The following is a 17,915-nucleotide window of genomic DNA, read 5'->3' on the forward strand; positions in this document are numbered from 1 at the left end:
ATCTGTGGGATGATTATTGGTAATTTTTTCTCTAATGATAAAAATGTTATTTGTGAAGAAGTTCATGAAGTCATTACTAGTTAACGTTAAAGGGATGGTTGGCTCAACAGAGCTCTGACTGTTTGTCAGCCTGGCTACAGAGCTGAAGAGAAACCTGGGATTGTTCTTATTTTCTTCAATCAGTGATGAATAGTAAGATGTTCTGGCTTTGCGGAGAGCTTTCTTAGGCAAGCTACAGTTGTAGCCACAGCTGCCCTGGGGCAGACTGACAGAAGCGAGGCTGCCATATCGCGCCATCGGCCCCTCTGGCCATCACCAGTAGGCGGTAGGTGAAGTGTCTTGCCCAAGGACACAACGACCGAGACTGTCCGAGCCGGGGCTCGAACCGGCAACCTTCCGGTTACAAGACGAACTGCCAACTCTTTGAGCCACGATCGCCCACGATGGACTAAGCCTCCATCTTTAAGGAAGATGCACGATGACAGTCAACGTCAAATGCTTACTCCAAGCCGGTAGCGTTAGTTACTTTAGGTGAAAGTGGATTGTTGGTTTTGAAGCCCGCTGATTGTGTGTTTGGTTTCAACCTCTCCCAGGAGATTGGCACGGAGAGGAGAATCAGGAAGCACCATTCAGACACGGAATTGCACGGACGAAGCTGCACTTGGGGATTAAGGAGGAGCACCTTTGGATTAGCACCTTTCACTGTTTTTTGGCACTACCTTTGGAAACGCACACTTTTTGGCCAGAGCGCCGCATTTTGGGGTCCTCTTTCTCCTGCACCCGTGACACTTGAGGCGACTGTTGTTGTAATTTGACACTATATAAATAAAACTGAATTGAATTGAATGTCAGCCATCTTTGTTTATTTTTAGTTTCAGGAAATAAATTTTCCAAATGAAGTTTGTGTCACTGTGTGCTTAGTTTATCAATTCATTCATTTCTGCATCAGTAATCAAAATCTGAAAGTCATGTTTCATCTGAAGCTAAAAGTAAAAACAAATACTCGAAGAGCAGCTGATTAGATTTATAAAGAGTACAGCAGGAATCACCTACACTCATCAGAGATCAATACAATTACTTCAGTCCATTGTTACTACAGTTAAAATACACTCAAAAGAAATGTTACAGCGGCACATCTGGATGTGAGGCGTGCATCCTGGCGAGCTTTTTTGCATAAACAGAAATGTTTTGGATCCCAAAGCTTCAGATAAAAAAAACATAACAAAACAGTGATGAATCACACTGTAGAAACTTCCCAGCGTTAAACCTGAACACAATCAGTTATTCAAAAACTTCAAAATCACATTCAGGTCCTGATGTTACAAATTCATTTTTTTGTGTTTCCAAAACCTATAGAACATCATGTGAACTCACAGGGGGTGGGACCACTGTCCATAAAACACCTGATCAGAGATGATCAATCACACATGATCAGGACAGAGGATACCCGCATTCTTCGGTAACGCTTTCTGCTTTATCAGCGCCAAACTACAGTTCCTCTACTGTCCAGCAGAGGCAGCAGCGAGTCAGTCCCAAAACCCTTACATGTTAAAATAAACATGCTTACAGCCTGATTCACAAACTGGTCTCTATAGATAACACTCTCCTGTCTGAACTGATTAGAGTTTGCATTATTAGGGGCATGGCCTCTTTGACTGATCGCAGACTTGTTAAACTTGCTGTAGTCCACCCCAATATGATCGCATGATTACATCATCACCGGCGTCTGTTGTTCTTTTTTGTAAATGAACAATTTTCTATGTCAAACACTGTTCCATCATCATCATCACCGGACGACACGAGGAGCTGACATCATCACCTCCATGCATCAAAAGAAACAAGCTGATTGGTCAATTCAACCAATGTCCTACACAAGTATAAGAGACACAGCCATGCTAACATGCTAATAGAAGGAGCTCTGTGCTCCTTAAAAACACACCTGACCTACAATCCAGCACTACGTGAGTCCCGACCCCCAAAACCCACATCTGACCACACCAACCTCCAATCCCTCCCCATAATCCCAGTCCTTTCAATGCTTACATACTGGTAATGGTTTCTGTAAATCAGACACCATTAAAATCAAAACTTTAAATATGAGATGGCTGCTGGTCCAAAGGCATTCTGGGTAATGTAGTGTGGTGTGTCTCAGATTCAAAGAATAAATAAAAATCTGTCTGCTTAAAACAAACTGTGAAAAATATCTGGATCAGACCAGATCCAGATCCAGGTCCAGCTCCAGATACGCATGCTCTGGTCCCATTTACAAACAACAAAGAAACAAAGAAACAAAAAACATCAAGGGCACAGATCAAACCAGTGATCTAATCACATGACCCAGTTTGTTTGAAGCGGAAAATAAGTTGCCAATTTAACCTCGCCCTTACCCTTTTGGCTCCAAGTTTTAGAAAATGTTCCAAGAACAAAAGTCTGATTTGGTCTAAAAACTGTAAAACAGGCAATGGCATTATATCCAGGGCCTTTAACAATAAGAGTCCGATGTGTGTCTGTGGCATCGCAGTGACAACAGCAGAGGTCCCTGAGCTGTAGGTGGGGCGTTAACTCTCGCTCTCCTCTGGGATGTCCTGCAGGTCTGAGGGGTCAGAGGTAATAGGTTACCATGGAGACCATCATAATGCCATGGGCTTTCCATATTGATTGTTGATCAGTGGTACTAACCTCTGGGGCTGTCAGAGCGAGGAGAGATCTTCATCACTTCCTCCTCTTCCTCTTCATTTCCTTCTTGGACGCCATCTAATTGGTCGACTGGATCCTCGGTGGCTAGTGGGGCGAGGGGGCGAAGCTCCAGTTCCCGACTGCTACGTCTCTTGTTAACCTGCCAACAGACAACTCGGATTTATTTCAGTTTTGTCGACTCATCGCGCTTTAGTAATGTAATGTGTGCGTGTTAGTCCCCATAGGGAAATAGTTCCTCTGCATTTAACCCATTCACCCAGTGAAGCAGTGGGCAGCCACCAATGCAGCGCCCGGGGAGCAGTGTGTAGGGACGGTACCTTGCTCAGGGGTACCTCAGGGTAGCCGTTCAGCGGAGTTGAACCCCCGACCTTCCGATCATGGGGCCACCACTCTACCTACTGAGCTATCCCTGCCCAGTAGGTGAACAAGTGAACCCAACTCACCTGTTCTCCTTTCATAACATCACTCTTCTCTCCATTTTTGCTCCTCCTTCTGGTGCCTGGCTCCACTCCCTCCCAGTTTTGGTCCTCCTCTCGCAGACGGAGGCGTGTCACTTCTTCCTGTAGCAGCTCCACCTGCCGCCGCAGCAGCACCGCCTCCCCGCTGGCTTCCAACCCTGTGTCACGTGACAGTGACCGGCTGAGGCGGGGGCCAGGGGCAGAGCCAGGGGTGGTGGAGGGGGTGGAGCCTGCACTGACCAAGAGCGCTAGCATTGAGTCCTGACGAATCACAGCAGCCTGCAACATTGATAACATAAATACTGAATAAATGAATCACTATTTATACATTTATTTGGGTTAATTGCAGGATGTATAAACAAACAATACTAGAAATAAGTTTCAGACCTGCAGGGCGTGAAGCTGTGTGCTCAGACCGATCAAGCGCTGATGGACGTCCTGCAGAGAGGACAGCTGAAGATGTTAGAACTGCACAGGCAGAAACTTTGTACATCAAAATGTATGAAACGGTGCATGAGCTGCATCCCAACACAGACAGAAACATGTCGATCTTCAAAGCGAATCTAAGCCCTTTTGGCACCTACTCAGATCGACTTGCTTTTATTACAGTCCAGTTACACCTAATGTGCGTGTTCGTCATCATACCGACATGTCCGAGTGTCCCGTGATTAATATGCGACGACTACAACAAAGGTGGACGTGGAGCCAGCAGTATAGCTGCTGCTGGGTCTGTGGCTTTTCGTCAGACTCGTGCACCTTGTGTCGGTTTTTGCAGCCTTTTTCCTCGTTGTCGGGTTTCAAAAATGTCTGTTTTGATTTTCGTGAACGAGTTGCTTTCGTGACTCTTTGAATGACGCCACTGACCAGCCAATCGGTGTCACGCAAACTGACATCACATTTTAGTACCTGCCCGGGTCCCTTGGAACCCGGGCCGAGCAGGTACTATTGCAGTATGTGGTGCCAACCCCGAAAACCGGCGAACTGTGGCAAGGCGATCCGAGTAGGTACTGATGGAGAAGGGGCTTAGGTCTTTGACTTCTTGGTATCAAGAGGTTACTCAGAAAAGAGGAAGTAGGTGTTACCTCGTTCAGGGTTCGCTCCTGCAGCTGGTTACCATTTCCATCCTGAAAGAGAAAAGAGCTGAAACTGAGAGACGTGGAGACAAGCTGCCACAGACCTTCTCTTATTCTGAAGGTTCACTCAGACATATGAAAACATACAGTTTATATAAAGAGGATTTATTTGAAGAACTGTGGTTCAGCAGACAAACATTTAAACACAACTGAAGGTTTGCATCGTGCAGATGCAGGTTCAGCTTCACGAACCACCTGAAACTTGCGGACCAATCAGGTGGAGCCTCTGTTGTACCAGCTGCATACGATGATGTTATAAATAAGAGAAATGTTGCGGAACGTCGACCATGTAAGTGAAGAAGTAGCTCCACCCGCTCGTCTGTGCAGTGAGACGTAAACGAGCCCCTCAGAAAAACATTCTTCAACATTTACTTGTTTTTTACTGTCACCTGTATCTTCATTTCTGCTCCAGTTTCCATGGAAACAAAATCCACCAAAACCCTGCTGTGACATTGGGATCATATGACCAATTGCTCACTGATTGGTTAAAGACTGTAAATAACTTCCATGGAACCTCTGAGCATTCAAACATTTTAGCTGTCAGAAGAAAAATGAAGGGTTGAAAGTTTCACTTCTTTAAGACACACACCTGAGCAGAAGGTGAAAGGTGAGCGTTACCTTTGAGGACTTGTCGTTCAAGTCAAAAGAGCCGTTCAGAGAACCAGAGTCACCATCTGAGAGAAAGAGACAGGTTATCAAACAGCAACAGAAAGATGATTTCTGCATCACGACACGAAGGGGCGGAGCACAAACAGGCGACAGGTGACTCACCGCTGATCTCCTGGTTGCCGTTGGTTATGGAAGATTTCTGGATGCTGGCATCTGACAGCAGCTCCGTCAGTCTGTCGACTGAAACAGAAAATATGGTGAGCCTGATGGTGAGCAACCGGCAGCCTGGACCGAGTCTCTGTTAGCGCTGGAAGCTGCTCGGGGTGGAGGCTGTCTCGGAGAACGTTTCCTTTAATGCTCAGTTCTTCTTTGTTCCCAGATGTTTATGTGTGGCACAAAGACCTGAGGTGTGATGGCTTCATCCCATAAATATCAATTTTAAACATCGAACCAGGTGAGCTACATCCATGTAACCACGGCAACATCTGACCCCACTTCCGCAAATCCATTTATTGTGGCGGGAATGAACCCTGTATAAGTTCCGGGTCAATCAGCTGCATGTCCCCTGCTCCTATGGACTAAATTGAACTGTTGATACACACAGGTCATCCATCCATCCATTCGCTTCCGTTTATCCTTTACAGGGTCGAGGGGGGCACTGGAGCCTATCCCAGCTGTTTTAGGGCGAGAGGCGGGGTAGACCCTGGACAGGTCGCCAGTCTGTCGCAGGGCCGACACACAGGGACAGACAACCATTTGCTCTCACATTCACTCCCACATTCAGACCTATGGGCAATTTATTTTTTAATTATATTTGGATTTGGATTGGAGAAGAAAAACCGTCTGCACAGCAGTATATGAATAACATGGGAACAAAGTCCTTCCAGGTTTTAGATTAAGTCCAGGAGAGCAAATGATGAAGTGATCAGCGGGTGCATATTAACCGGTGGAGGTTAACTAGCTATTACTAGGAGAGTTGCTCGCATGCTCTCCCGAAGGAGATATATAGAACACATTACATGGAACTATAAACACAAACTGGGGGGACGTGCCCATGCTGCAATCATGGTGAACAAATAAGTAAATAAACAAGCAATAGTAATAGAGGTAAATGTAATAAATAAATAAATGAATAAAACAAAAACCAACCAAGTAATAGTGAGATCAAGTGAAGTCAGCCCTCGTGGGGGTGATGAATTGGATCCAATTGCTCCAAATGTGGTAGAATTTGGCTTTTTGCTTTCTTAACAGATATGTAAGTTTTTCCATCCTAAATATCTCTAAAATGATCCCAAACCAGTCATCCAGGGTAGGCTGGGCTGGGCTGAACCATCTTCTAGTAATTGTTTTTTTACTCGCCACCAAGAGTAATTGCACCAACTTAATCTCACTCCTACGTTCCAGAAAGGGGACCAAACCCATTTATAAAACCTTAAAATCTAAAGGTATTTGAACGTTAAAGACTGCACTTAAAGAGACCTGAACACCTATCCAAAAGTTTTTTAACTCGGGACAGTCCCAAAAGACATGAAAATGGTTAGCAACAGTCGAGCCCCTTTGTATCTCTCCTGATATGGAGTCTTGAAGCACCTAATAATATTCTTCCAGCCATGCTCCTTCCAGCTCATAGAACTGGACGTGGACCACTGGCAGTACCAAACATTTTCCCACTCCCCCACAGAAATACCAATTCCTGATTCCCTTTCCCATTTATCCTTAGTGTATAAAGTGTTATCCTTGCTGGCACTAGAGAGAGCTTTGTATAGTTTAGAAATAGATTTAGTAGGGGTCATGGTTGTGGCATTTTTCAGGATGAGGAAAAATGCAACTCAACATCATTGATGCCTATGGGCAATTTAGATTAACCAATTGACCTATCCCCACTAACTGCACGTCTTTGGACGGAAGCCGGAGTACCCGGAGGGAACCCACGCAAACACGGGGAGAACATGCAAACTCAACACAGAAGAAACCGGCCTGATGGGGGAATTGAACTCAGGACCTTCTTGCTGTGCGGCAACAGTGCTGACCACCGTGCCACCGTGCTGCCCTATCACAGGTCAATGGAACAAAACTGATCTCACACTGGACTAAACCTCGTCCCACCTCCTTTTGGGACCCAATAAGCTGTTTTGTGTTATTACCATTATTTCTGTTCGTGATATATATGCATATATTTATTTTCTGTATACTTTTGAGCTCTATTTCTGTTTCCTGTGTTTTATTCACACACTCAGGCTCCGTAGCCTGATTAGCTCATTATCTATGAAGCTGCAGTTAGGCGCCCTGGTCCTTTACCGCGTTACACCCTAATCTCCACCAAAGGTCACATGATCTGTTAAAGTCTTAGTCCATCGTTCTGGACCTAAGAAGCATTAGCACCTCCTCACCTTCACCGATGGCAGCGAGGAGGAGTGGCTCGGCCTGAGGTGCCTGAGGAGTGTCAGCTCTAAAAAGGTTCCTGCAGGAGGAGGAGATCCTGACCTCCATGTCTCCTTCTTCTTCTGCCTTTCCTCTTCCAGACGCCTCCACCAGATCAGAAAACAGAGTGACGCGCTCCTGTAAGAGCTCCAGCACCTCCCTGTCCTTCTGCTGGATGTCAGCTCTGAGTCTGCGCAGCAACGCTTTGTCTTCTGTCTCAATGAGAGGAAAGTCGTCTCTGCACGGACAGCTGCAGAAAAGAATTCATCAGTAACTAAAGTACACAGTAACTACAGTAACTACAGTTTGCAGTAGTTACCACAGTAACTAAGGTCACCAAAACTAAGTAGAGGCGCAGAAGGTAACAAATACAAATACCAGTTTCACAGGTTAAATATCAATTATATATATTTGGCCTCTGTAATATTATGGATATTTATAATTGAGCCGTTTGTGAGTATTAGAGCGATTTCTTATGTTTGTATTATTTAACTGGTTCAGCCTGTTGCTCTTAAATACATCATTTCATTTGATAGTTGTGATTCTGATTCCTGCAGCACGTCATATACTAAAGAGAAAACCGGACATCAAAACTCCCACAAATACACGATGCCGTGCACTGGTCGAGACACTCGACTGCAGGAATATGACTGTATTATATTCACTGAATTTACAGGCGCTCTGTATTGTGATAACTGTCGTCATCGGGGCAGGAAATGACGCACAGCCAGAGCACTTCGTTTCCTCAGGACACACACGTGTGTCTTGCTCACCTGGTGGCGGCCTGCTGGATGCGGCTCATCCAAGTCTTCCTGTCTTCTTTCGATGAGGCGTGCAGCTCATACATCTCCGGGGGGGTGGAGTCACTGATCAGGTACATCCCTCTCTCCTGATTGGCTATGTCTCTGACAATCAAATTAGTCAATGAGACCACTGGAGACTTGTCCTGAAACGCAGGTGAGCAGACAGGTGAGCAAACAGGAAACCTTGAACAGAGCTGAAGAAGGTCAGGGGGCTTTCGAATGTTATCAGGCATGACTCACCAGTGACACAACAAAGGTGAACTTCTGGTCTTTCTCCTGGAGGAAAACCAAGATGTCTGACATCAGCAGCACCTGCACATCTGGAGACAAACACAGTCGTGACTTGCAAGCTCTGCCCACACGCATGTTGCACCACAGCAGGTGATAAAGCCCACTACCTTTCATCCTGGTACCCTGGACCTTGCAGAGGAGTGTCCCCTCGTGCAGGAGCCTCCTCCTCAGCAGCTCTCCACCTCTGAACACACCTCCTCCCCGGACCTCTGCCTGGGCACGCGGGTCCAGGCGGGCATGGATCTCCTGCAGCCTCCTGCTCCGGTCAAGCTCCAGGACCTCTTTGTCCACAGAGCTGATCAGCTCCTTCAGGAGGCCCAGTGCGCGGCTCAGAGCCTGTGCCTCCTCTTCGCAGCCTGCAGGAGGTTATGGATTCATCACAGTCATAAGTCAAAGGTCATCAGAGAATCCTAAAGGTCAAAAGTCACAGATTACCTTTAGTGTTGTCCAGGATTCGCTGGATGAGGACGGGGTACTTTGTGATCCGCTGCGTCACCAACAGGATGCACTCCTGGACGCCGTGACGCCGCAGCAGAGGACCGCGAGTCACACGCTGAGCATTGTGGGAAAGGATGGAGACAGGAAGTCAGCATCAGAAACACCAGCCGGCCCCGGGCCGAACCAGCTTGCAGCAGCGTAAATCAAAACACAATGACCATGACGGTTCCAGGATCAGCCTGAAGCCACAGGTGAGCGCCTCACCCTGATGAACTGCTGCAGTCTCCGGTCGCGAGCCAAAACTTCCTTGTAGAGTTTCACAGCTTTCGGATGTCGACTGCAGAACTCTGAATAAACTTTCTTCCAGTCATCAGCAGTCTGCCCTGAGAACTGCACACACACACACACACACACACACACGTGTAGGTTCGGTGGATAAACTCAGGTCTTTGGCGTGTCTTTGTAGCGACCGTCTGGTGAATGCCATTTTAAAATCAGTGCCAAGTGGTTGGTTTATGTTGACAAACGTGACGTTCAGTTCCGGGCAAACAAGCCTCGGGTTTTATTAAATAAATCCATCCATTTTTTTGTCTGTTTTTTGTTCACACTACAAATAAAATGTGACAGCAAACGTGCTCTAGTGTGAACGTCTCAAAGCGGCCTGCATGTGCAAAAGAAGACGTCACACACAATGCGCTCTGTTCACGGTAGGTGTTGTTGCAGCAGTCTACCAATTTCTGCACAGTTGTAACCGACAGAATTTTGACAAATTAATTAGAGAAAGAAGGACACTGAGAAAACAGAGAGCCCGTGCTTTAACAATGGCCTTGTTTGGAGCAGTGGCTGCTACCTCCGTGCAGATGTATATATGGACACGGAGTCGTTTGTCTTCTCCAGCGCTGATAATTGGGATCTGTCTTTTGTCAGTGACGTAAAAGACTAATTTAATGCGACATGACCATCAAACAGCAGTCACTTTCTAAAACATCAGATATGTATCGGATTCAGTACCACATACAAAAGGTCGCATTTGAAAATGTCGGATTTGTGCTGTTCAAACTGCCATACCATGATCGGATATGGTGGATTTGATGCGCTTTCGCCTGCAGTGGGAACGTAGCCTTAGAAGCCCTGTTAGCAGCAAGGTGCGGGTGCAAGAGGTGGAGTCGTCGTACCTGTCGGACCAGCAGGTCTCCCAGCTTGCGCACCGTGAAGTTGGTGGAGCTGCCCTCCACCAGACCCGCCTTCCTCCTGTTCAACAGCTCTGACAGGAAGTGGGAGTGAAGCTCCAGCAGTTGGTCCAGACACGGGAAGATGGTGTGGACCACCCCCGCCTCCAGCATCACCTCCTCCAGCATCCCCCGCCGGTACACGCCCTCCATGATCCTCAGCGTGCGGACGTGGTGAAACTCGGTCTGGATCAGCTCTGAGGCAAAGAGAGAGCTCGGTCACGTTTCTTCTCCAGCTGTGGCGAGCACACGCACAGCTGTAGACCACGCTTTAGTTAAGGTTTTAGAATTGGCTACTTCGTTGGGACTGTAGGAAAACCCGACCCCGCCCACACAGAGCACTGACACGTCAAACACCTTTGGGAGGAACTAAAACAGAGACGCCAAGTGCCAGACCTGACAAAAGCTCTCCTGAACAAATGGGCAAAAATTCCCACACATCTGGAAGCTGTATGAGCTCCAAGTTTAAATCTCCCGCAGGTGTAACGAGTCCACATGTTGTGTGTGTGTGTTTGGTGACTGTTGCTGTACCGTAGATGACGTCCTGCTGCTTGATCAGGTCTTTGTGAAGTGTTTGCAGGAAGTTGGGCTCCACAGCGAGGCTCCAGCTGTCGACCTGCACGCAGCTGCCCTCCTTCTGCAGCTCGTCCAGCAGAGGGCTCCACTCAGCTGCACACAGAAAGAATGAATCCCATCAGGTTACAGCGCCACCTGCTCACAGAATTAAGATCTGATAGTAATCAATAAAAGTGACTAACAGACCGTCATCAGTAAGAGACTCCATGGACAGAGTCCTGCTCCTGAAGTTCAGAGACTCTGTGGACTGAGACAGGATCCTCTTGAGACCTGCAGAGTCCTCGGTCACACTGAGGACAGACAGAAAGGTGACTTATGATGCTCTGATGGTGTGAAGATGCAGAGAAGCAGGTGAGCATGTCAGCTGTTGACTGCCGTGGCAATTAATAAATGTCTGAATGTCTGAGTGTGTTGAAGCTCGTCATATCGAAAACTTTTTCAAGTCACTGAAGCTGCAATACTCGATTACAGTAATCGAGTACAGTAGAGTACATTAGTTTAAAGATAGAGAGCTTCAGTGTTTTACTTTTGCCCCACAGAACACTGAACTAGTTTCACTGGATGCGATTTAAAAGCTTGCTTCACCTTCCCCACAAATTGATTCTGTTCATCTGGATGTTTTCAGCGGGAGAAACGTTTCTGTGGGCTGGTTTCAGTCACTGAGCAAATGTCCTGTTTATGAGGCTGGAAACCTGCAGTCAGCTGAGACTGAAGAAGTCACCTGGATGAGTGACGAAACGTTTCTCCCACTGAAAACATCCAGATGAACAGAATCGACTTTATGGGATTTACTCACCTGGATGACTGAGCACGCATCAAGACCTCACTTTGTGATGGGTGGCGGTTTGATGATGTCAGCATCTGGATTAATTTTTTTATGTTTTATTCTTAATGAACTCTGCGTGAATTTATTCTTGCATATAATGAATTTTACTTCTTTCGCTCTGCGGCCATATCTCTAACCCTCCCAGCAGCTGCTTCCTGCAACCACAAGAACCACAAGATGGCGATGTCGGAGCCGAGCAAACCGGAGCCTCGTCTGTGACCTGGAGGTTTATATTTTAGCTCAGCTGAATGTTTCCGATTTCCAGTCTTTCCACACAAAGTGGTCAGTTTATTAGGAACACCCATAATCAATTTAGTCTGTACATTTGCTTTTCCTGTTTCTGATGCTCCTGCTCAACCACAACAGCCAGCAGCCAATTAGCTCCGTGCTCAGCCTCACCCTGCGATGTTATTTGTGGAGACACTTTTGGCGAGCGAGAGGCCAGATCGAACGCGTCTGGAGCCGAGCAGCGACTGACGAAGGCTGTCAGAAGGATAGATGGCTGAGCTCGGTCGCTCCTTCATCATAGGCGCTGAAGCAGAGAAGAAGAAAAAGTCATCATTGTGACAAACAACAGCAAAAGAAGAGGAAAAGGAGATGTTTTTAGGTGACAGGACTCACTTTTGCTTCTCATGGCGACGTTCTGCAGAGCTGAACTATTTCTCGCTAACGCCAGCTTCTGTTGCTGTCAGAGAGAAACACAGGTCAACCTTGGAGCGACCAAAAAGAGAGAGAAAGCCTGCGTTCATGAGCAACACAGCTGCTCCAAAAACCCGGGTCACCGACGTTTGTGGCAGTTCTTTTTATAACTTCGCTCTGTGTTTCACTATGGGAATCGCCTTGGTGTGACCAACTACAGAATCTCCAATGACACCATGTCTGTCCATGACAGACCTGGCGAGCCGTGCTCAGGGCTCCACCCCCTCGTTCTAACACGGCCGACCAACCCCTGCTGACTCATTCTTGCTTTCTTCCTGTGAGAAACTACTTTGAGCTCCCTCAGCTTCTCCAAGCTAACTTGATTAGCTGCTTAACAGTTAGAATGAGGGGGCGGAGCCCTGAGCCTTTGGCTCTGTTGATCTTTACTCACTCCTGGCGCGCTCAGAGTCGAGCCCCACATATTCCTGCTCCACAATAATATTGCAAGCTTACTCAAAGAGACGACTTGAACTGAGCAAGGAGAATCCTGAGACAGGACGCACACATGGAAATATCCTGTTTTCCTTTTTCCAGCGATCAGTTCAGTGTTTTAGTCAAACTTCTACACAAAGATCAGTGCACAATAAAAATTACACAACATTTCTCAGTAGTGTGCACACAGAGCATCATTCATTTTCTTTCTTTTACTATCCTCAGTGCAGGTGAATGCCTCATCTGTGCTATTTTTCACCAGCTGTCACACAACTTCATTATATGCAACAGCACAAAATGCTGTCAGCTTAAAGAAAGAATTAGTAAATATTCCACTACAGGATGTCCCAAAGAAAAAAGTATGCTTTGATGCCATTTATTTTTACTGCAGTGCATCAATTCCCTTTTTTCCCCACACATCTTTCCTCTGTGCAAGAACGGAGGCATCTTGCTCCATTCACTGAATTCAACAGTAGACTTTCAGATTTTCAGAGTTAATAAATATGTGAAAGTAATATGTTTTACCACATCATTGTTCTAACTGTGAACGGTGCACTGAATGACGGTCAGGTTAGGGCTGATTTTTTTCACTCAGTGGTGTGACACCTATCACAGCGGCTGCACCATCCGCTGCAAAGCCACAGAGATTAACATGTATGTGTTGATCTCTGTCTCTCTCCCACAGCATGTCTTCATCCTGTCTTCCTTCTCTCACCCAAACCGGTCGCAGCAGATGGCTCCGCCCCTCCCTGAGCCTGGTTCTGCCAGAGATTTCTTCCTGTTAAAAGGGAGTTTTTCCTTCCCACTGTCGCCAAAGTGCTGCTCATAGGGGGTCATATGATTGTTGGGCTTTTCTCTGTATGTATTATTGTGGGGTCTACGTTACAATATAAAGCACCTTGAGGTGACTATTGTGGTTTGGCGCTGTGTAAATAACATTGAATTGAATTGAAGTTAATGTAACCTTTTTTTTAGAAAGACCCTGATAGCAAAGCTTTCTGATGTAAGATGTAAACCAAGAGCGAACCATTGTTTTCCCCAGTGTGACTGTAGCCTACCAGGACTGGGACAGGTGTGTGCAGACAGACAGGTAAGAAGAGAGAGAGAGAGAGACTGCTCTTACCTTCTGCTTCATCTTAGCACAGCTCGCCAGACTGTCTCTGCAGCGATTGTGGATGGTGACATTACATGCTATGAGACACACAGGTAAAGAGAGACACGGGTGTAAATGGGGTGACCCAGCTGTCTTAGCTAATTATAGGCCAATCTCCAACCTTCCTTTATATCAAAGAGTAGTTGTCAAACAGCTAACAGATCATCTGCAGAGGTTTATTTGAAGAGTTTCAGTCAGGTTTCAGAGCTCATCACAGCACAGAAACAGCTTTAGTGAAGGTTACAAATGATCTTCTTATGGCCTCTGACAGTGGACTCATCTCTGTGCTTGTCCTGCTAGACCTCAGTGCAGCGTTCGATACTGTCGACCATAATATCCTATTAGAGCGATTAGAACATGCTGTAGGTATTACAGGTACTGCACTGCAGTGGTTTGTATCATATCTATCTAATAGACTCCAGTTTGTGCATGTAAATGGAGAGTCCTCTTCACACACTGAGGTTAATTATGGAGTTCCACAGGGTTCAGTGCTAGGACCAATTCTGTTTACATTATACATGCTTCCCTTAGGCAGCATCATTAGAAGACATAGCATACATTTTCTTTGGTATACAATGAAAATGTATATCTCTGAAATTTGAAACAATGAACAGACGCTGAAAAACTAGTTCATGCATTTATTACTTCTAGGCTGGATTATTATTATCAGCACTATTATCAGGAACTCCCTGCAAAGCCTTCAATTAATCCAGCAGGAAACAGTCTGTAAACGAGCTTCTTACAGTCTGAAGTTTACAGAACAGAATCTGTTGTGCTGCCGGGCTCTGTGAAGTCCAACAGAAACTCTACAACTTTTTTAAGATTCAGATGCCCCGCCCCTCCCTGAGCCTGGTTCTGCTGGAGGTTTTTTCCTGTTAAAAGGAATTTTTTCCTTCCCACTGTCACCCAAGCGCTTGCTTACAGGGGGTCATATGATTGTTGGGTTTTCTCTGTATTATAGTAGGGTTTACCTTACAATATAAAGCACCTCAGGCAACTGTTGTTGTGATTTGATGCTGTATAAATAAAAAAGAGAAGCGAGAGAGAGAAACCCAACTACCACAGTGGTACTGGAACCTGCAGAAACCAGGCAAGAAAGAGACCACTTACATGCTAAAGACACACATTTGTTCACTGTGCTGACCTCACTTTTTCCACAGAAGATGTCGCCAGTAAACCACAACACACACACAGTTAAAAATACTCTGTGTTCTGGGTGTGTAAGTTTCTTTTTATAAACTTTCTTCAGTCTTCGAGTTGCTCTACACCAGGGGTGTCCAACTCCAGGCCTCGAGGGCCAGTGTCCTGCAGGTTTTAGATCTCCCCCTGGGTCAACACACCTGAATCAAACGATCAGTTCATTACCAGTCCTCTGGAGAACTTTAAAACGTGTTGAGGAGGTAATTTAGCCAAATCTGCAGGACATCGGCCCTCGAGGCCTGGAGTTGGACACCCCTGCTCTACCCAAAGATTTGTCTGTCTGTATCGTTCTGTTCTGTCTGGTGTTGCGCTGTCATTGTTTTGTTTTTTTGCAGTTTTGACATATTTCACTTTATGTTGTCTCGTGTTGATTGGCTGTCATTTGTAGCACTGTGGTCTTGGAGGAACGCTTTCTCCTTTCACTGTGTACTGTACCACTGTACATGGTTGGAATGACAATAAAGCCACTTGACTTGACGTCTGTGTACACACACACACACACACACACACACACACACACACGTAGACATAGTCCCCTTGACCCACTTCTCAGGGTGCATCTGCAGCAGCCAATCAGAGTGCAGGACAACAAGGTGTGTAGGCTGACACACACACACATACACACTGGGCGAGGGGCTTGGGGGGATGGGGCGGGAAGAGGGGTGAGTCTTCTTTCACCCGCTCCTGAGGTCTACATGTGGTCACATGACCAATCTGTTGTGTTCAACAAGGAGATTTTACTGTGTTACACTGATCTCAGCTGACTCTGTGTGTGTTAATCCGGAGGTACATCTGTTCATTGTGAGGAGGATTAACACACCGTCTGTCATACACACAGCAGACAAGCCCCCCCCCCACACACACACACACAAGTTTGATCAATCTGTAAATCGACTGTATAAATAAAGTTTCCTGTGTGTAAATGAACTGTAAACCCTCCCTCTGTACAGTTGTGCTTAGGGATGGGTATCAAAACCCGGTTCTTGTTGAGAACCGGTTCCCACTGTTTCAGTTCCTTGGAATTGTTTGCCATTTTTGCAAACGATTCCCTTATCGATTCCAGTCGCCCCGAATGATGTCACCACGTTGCGGAGCATCATTTACCTGGCAGGAAACACGGCGGCTCAAACGCTCAAAAGTTTGGTTACACTTTACGAGAACGGATGACAACAGGGCAACTTGCAATACTTGCAAAGTAGAGATTTCATTGAAGGGAGGAAACACTACGAATATGCAAAAGCATTTGCTCACAAAACACGCGATGACCTTACATGAACGTCGTGTTTTTAATTCCGCTCCGGACTCGTGAATCTCAACCCAGCAGCAGCGGTAACGTTTGCACGTCCTCTCCCGTTAATGCGGCAGGTAAATAATCAACTAACATATTATGTTAGCGCGATCTGTCTTATTACAAACCTGCCATTACTGTGCATTTAGTGACCATGATGAGACAGACAGAGTCTGGCTCAGATGCTGGCAGTTCTCGCTGCAGTCTGCCGGTAGCGTCTCCTTTCAGGCAGGATAGACGAACGTCACCGAGCAGAGACTCAGTTTGTGGTCAAAGGTTTGCACCCGTTTGCCACAGCAGATGATTTTCAGTAATTGAATGTGTTTAATTGTAGGCAGGGACATTACTGGATATTCTTGTGTAATTGCTACAGAATAATTTATGTTACACTTTGTTATTGCTACAGAAGAATATTTATTTTATTATTTTACATTTACAGTTTTTTTCCTGGGGACCCTGTGACACCCCATTGAAGAGCCGCAGGCTGGATCTCTTAAGATCTCACTGCTGGGTTTGTAAGGCCATGTTACTCCTAAATTTCTATCTTGTTCAAAGAGAAGATATAAAACAAAGTTCTGAGCTAATCGACCTTAGTGTTCTCCTTTTTTAAAAAGAATCGATAAACAGAATCGAAAATGGAATCGAATCGTGAAAATCTTATCAATACCCATCCCTAGGTGTGCTTACCTGGGCAGCTGAGCGCCTCTTTGGCCGTGATGCTCCTGTTGCAGGAGGAGCAGAGGGTGGTGGAGGACACTGTCAGTGAGGTAAACAGGTGGCCATTACTGGAGCGCACCTCCCTCTCTCTCGCTTCCTTCTCCCTCTCTTTCAGGCGCTCCTTCTCCTTATTCTGAGAAACAGATGAGACAGAGCTGTATGAGGGGACCGGAGCACCTGCTGAGAACAGCCAGCGGATTCAAACCCACGACTTCTGATTGGCTGCAGACAGACTGTTTCACCAGCCAATCAGAGTGCAGGGCTGAGTATCAGTGGCTCCACTCTGAAATGAGTCAATCAAATACTTGGAGGCCCACCACGCGTGGGAATCACACGCGGTTGTCAGCCAGAGTGATTAATCAGCTATCAATACAGACGTGAAGGCAGCGTGAGGCTTAAATGAGTCACATCTGTAACCGAAACCACCGTCAAGTTTCAGAGACATCTTCACTAAACTGCTCCAAAGTCACAGACTCAGACCTGATCAGTCGATCCATCGGTAACAGCAGAGGGAGCAGAGTTTAAACTGAAAACACTAAAAGTGACGATTCATCAGAAACATGTTTCATGTTCCCAAAAGCTGAACTTCTGCTTTCTGCTTTCTGCCCTGGGAGGGGCAGGAAGGGGAAGTGTGTGAGGACCGTGGGGGGTGGGGGGATGATGTCATCACAAACACAGAAGTACACATGGGTGTGAAATCCACCAACAACGAAACACTTCTGCTTTTCCTCTTCACACAGCTGCAGCTGAACATCATTATTGAGTCTAGATTATTGGATGCTGCAGGTTGAAACCCGACACGTCACAAAACACAACCACCTCTCGAGCTTTTGCAAGAAAATGTGAAACAGCTGCAGGGTGTTTTGCTGCAGCCTCGTCGCGAGCTCCCCCAAGCAACAGCTGTTTTTTGTGTTTAATTTTACTTTTCCTTTATTTTTTCACGAC

The 17,915-nt window shown here is 46.3% G+C and overlaps 1 protein-coding gene across 1 annotated transcript in view; it reads right to left on the reverse strand.

The window, feature by feature from the left end:
* Positions 1 to 841: 841 nt before the first annotated feature.
* arhgef2b (rho/rac guanine nucleotide exchange factor (GEF) 2b) overlaps positions 842 to 17,915 on the reverse strand; it is a 39,132-nt gene continuing 22,058 nt past the window's right edge. Inside the window, exons 2-21 of the mRNA XM_026185688.1 lie at positions 16,941 to 17,103; positions 13,736 to 13,803; positions 12,103 to 12,166; positions 11,881 to 12,013; positions 10,842 to 10,945; positions 10,611 to 10,748; positions 10,026 to 10,276; positions 9,115 to 9,240; positions 8,848 to 8,965; positions 8,520 to 8,768; positions 8,362 to 8,441; positions 8,092 to 8,264; positions 7,288 to 7,568; positions 5,060 to 5,137; positions 4,907 to 4,962; positions 4,238 to 4,279; positions 3,543 to 3,593; positions 3,141 to 3,434; positions 2,680 to 2,836; positions 842 to 2,593 (exon numbers count right to left, since the gene is read on the reverse strand). Coding sequence (XP_026041473.1) covers positions 2,559 to 2,593; positions 2,680 to 2,836; positions 3,141 to 3,434; positions 3,543 to 3,593; positions 4,238 to 4,279; positions 4,907 to 4,962; positions 5,060 to 5,137; positions 7,288 to 7,568; positions 8,092 to 8,264; positions 8,362 to 8,441; positions 8,520 to 8,768; positions 8,848 to 8,965; positions 9,115 to 9,240; positions 10,026 to 10,276; positions 10,611 to 10,748; positions 10,842 to 10,945; positions 11,881 to 12,013; positions 12,103 to 12,166; positions 13,736 to 13,803; positions 16,941 to 17,103 — 2,661 coding nt within the window. The 3' untranslated portion in view covers positions 842 to 2,558. The remainder of the gene's footprint in view (positions 2,594 to 2,679; positions 2,837 to 3,140; positions 3,435 to 3,542; positions 3,594 to 4,237; positions 4,280 to 4,906; positions 4,963 to 5,059; positions 5,138 to 7,287; positions 7,569 to 8,091; positions 8,265 to 8,361; positions 8,442 to 8,519; positions 8,769 to 8,847; positions 8,966 to 9,114; positions 9,241 to 10,025; positions 10,277 to 10,610; positions 10,749 to 10,841; positions 10,946 to 11,880; positions 12,014 to 12,102; positions 12,167 to 13,735; positions 13,804 to 16,940; positions 17,104 to 17,915) is intronic.

Source organism: Astatotilapia calliptera, chromosome 11, assembly GCF_900246225.1.
Source record: "Astatotilapia calliptera chromosome 11, fAstCal1.2, whole genome shotgun sequence".
Lineage (NCBI taxonomy): Eukaryota > Metazoa > Chordata > Actinopteri > Cichliformes > Cichlidae > Astatotilapia > Astatotilapia calliptera.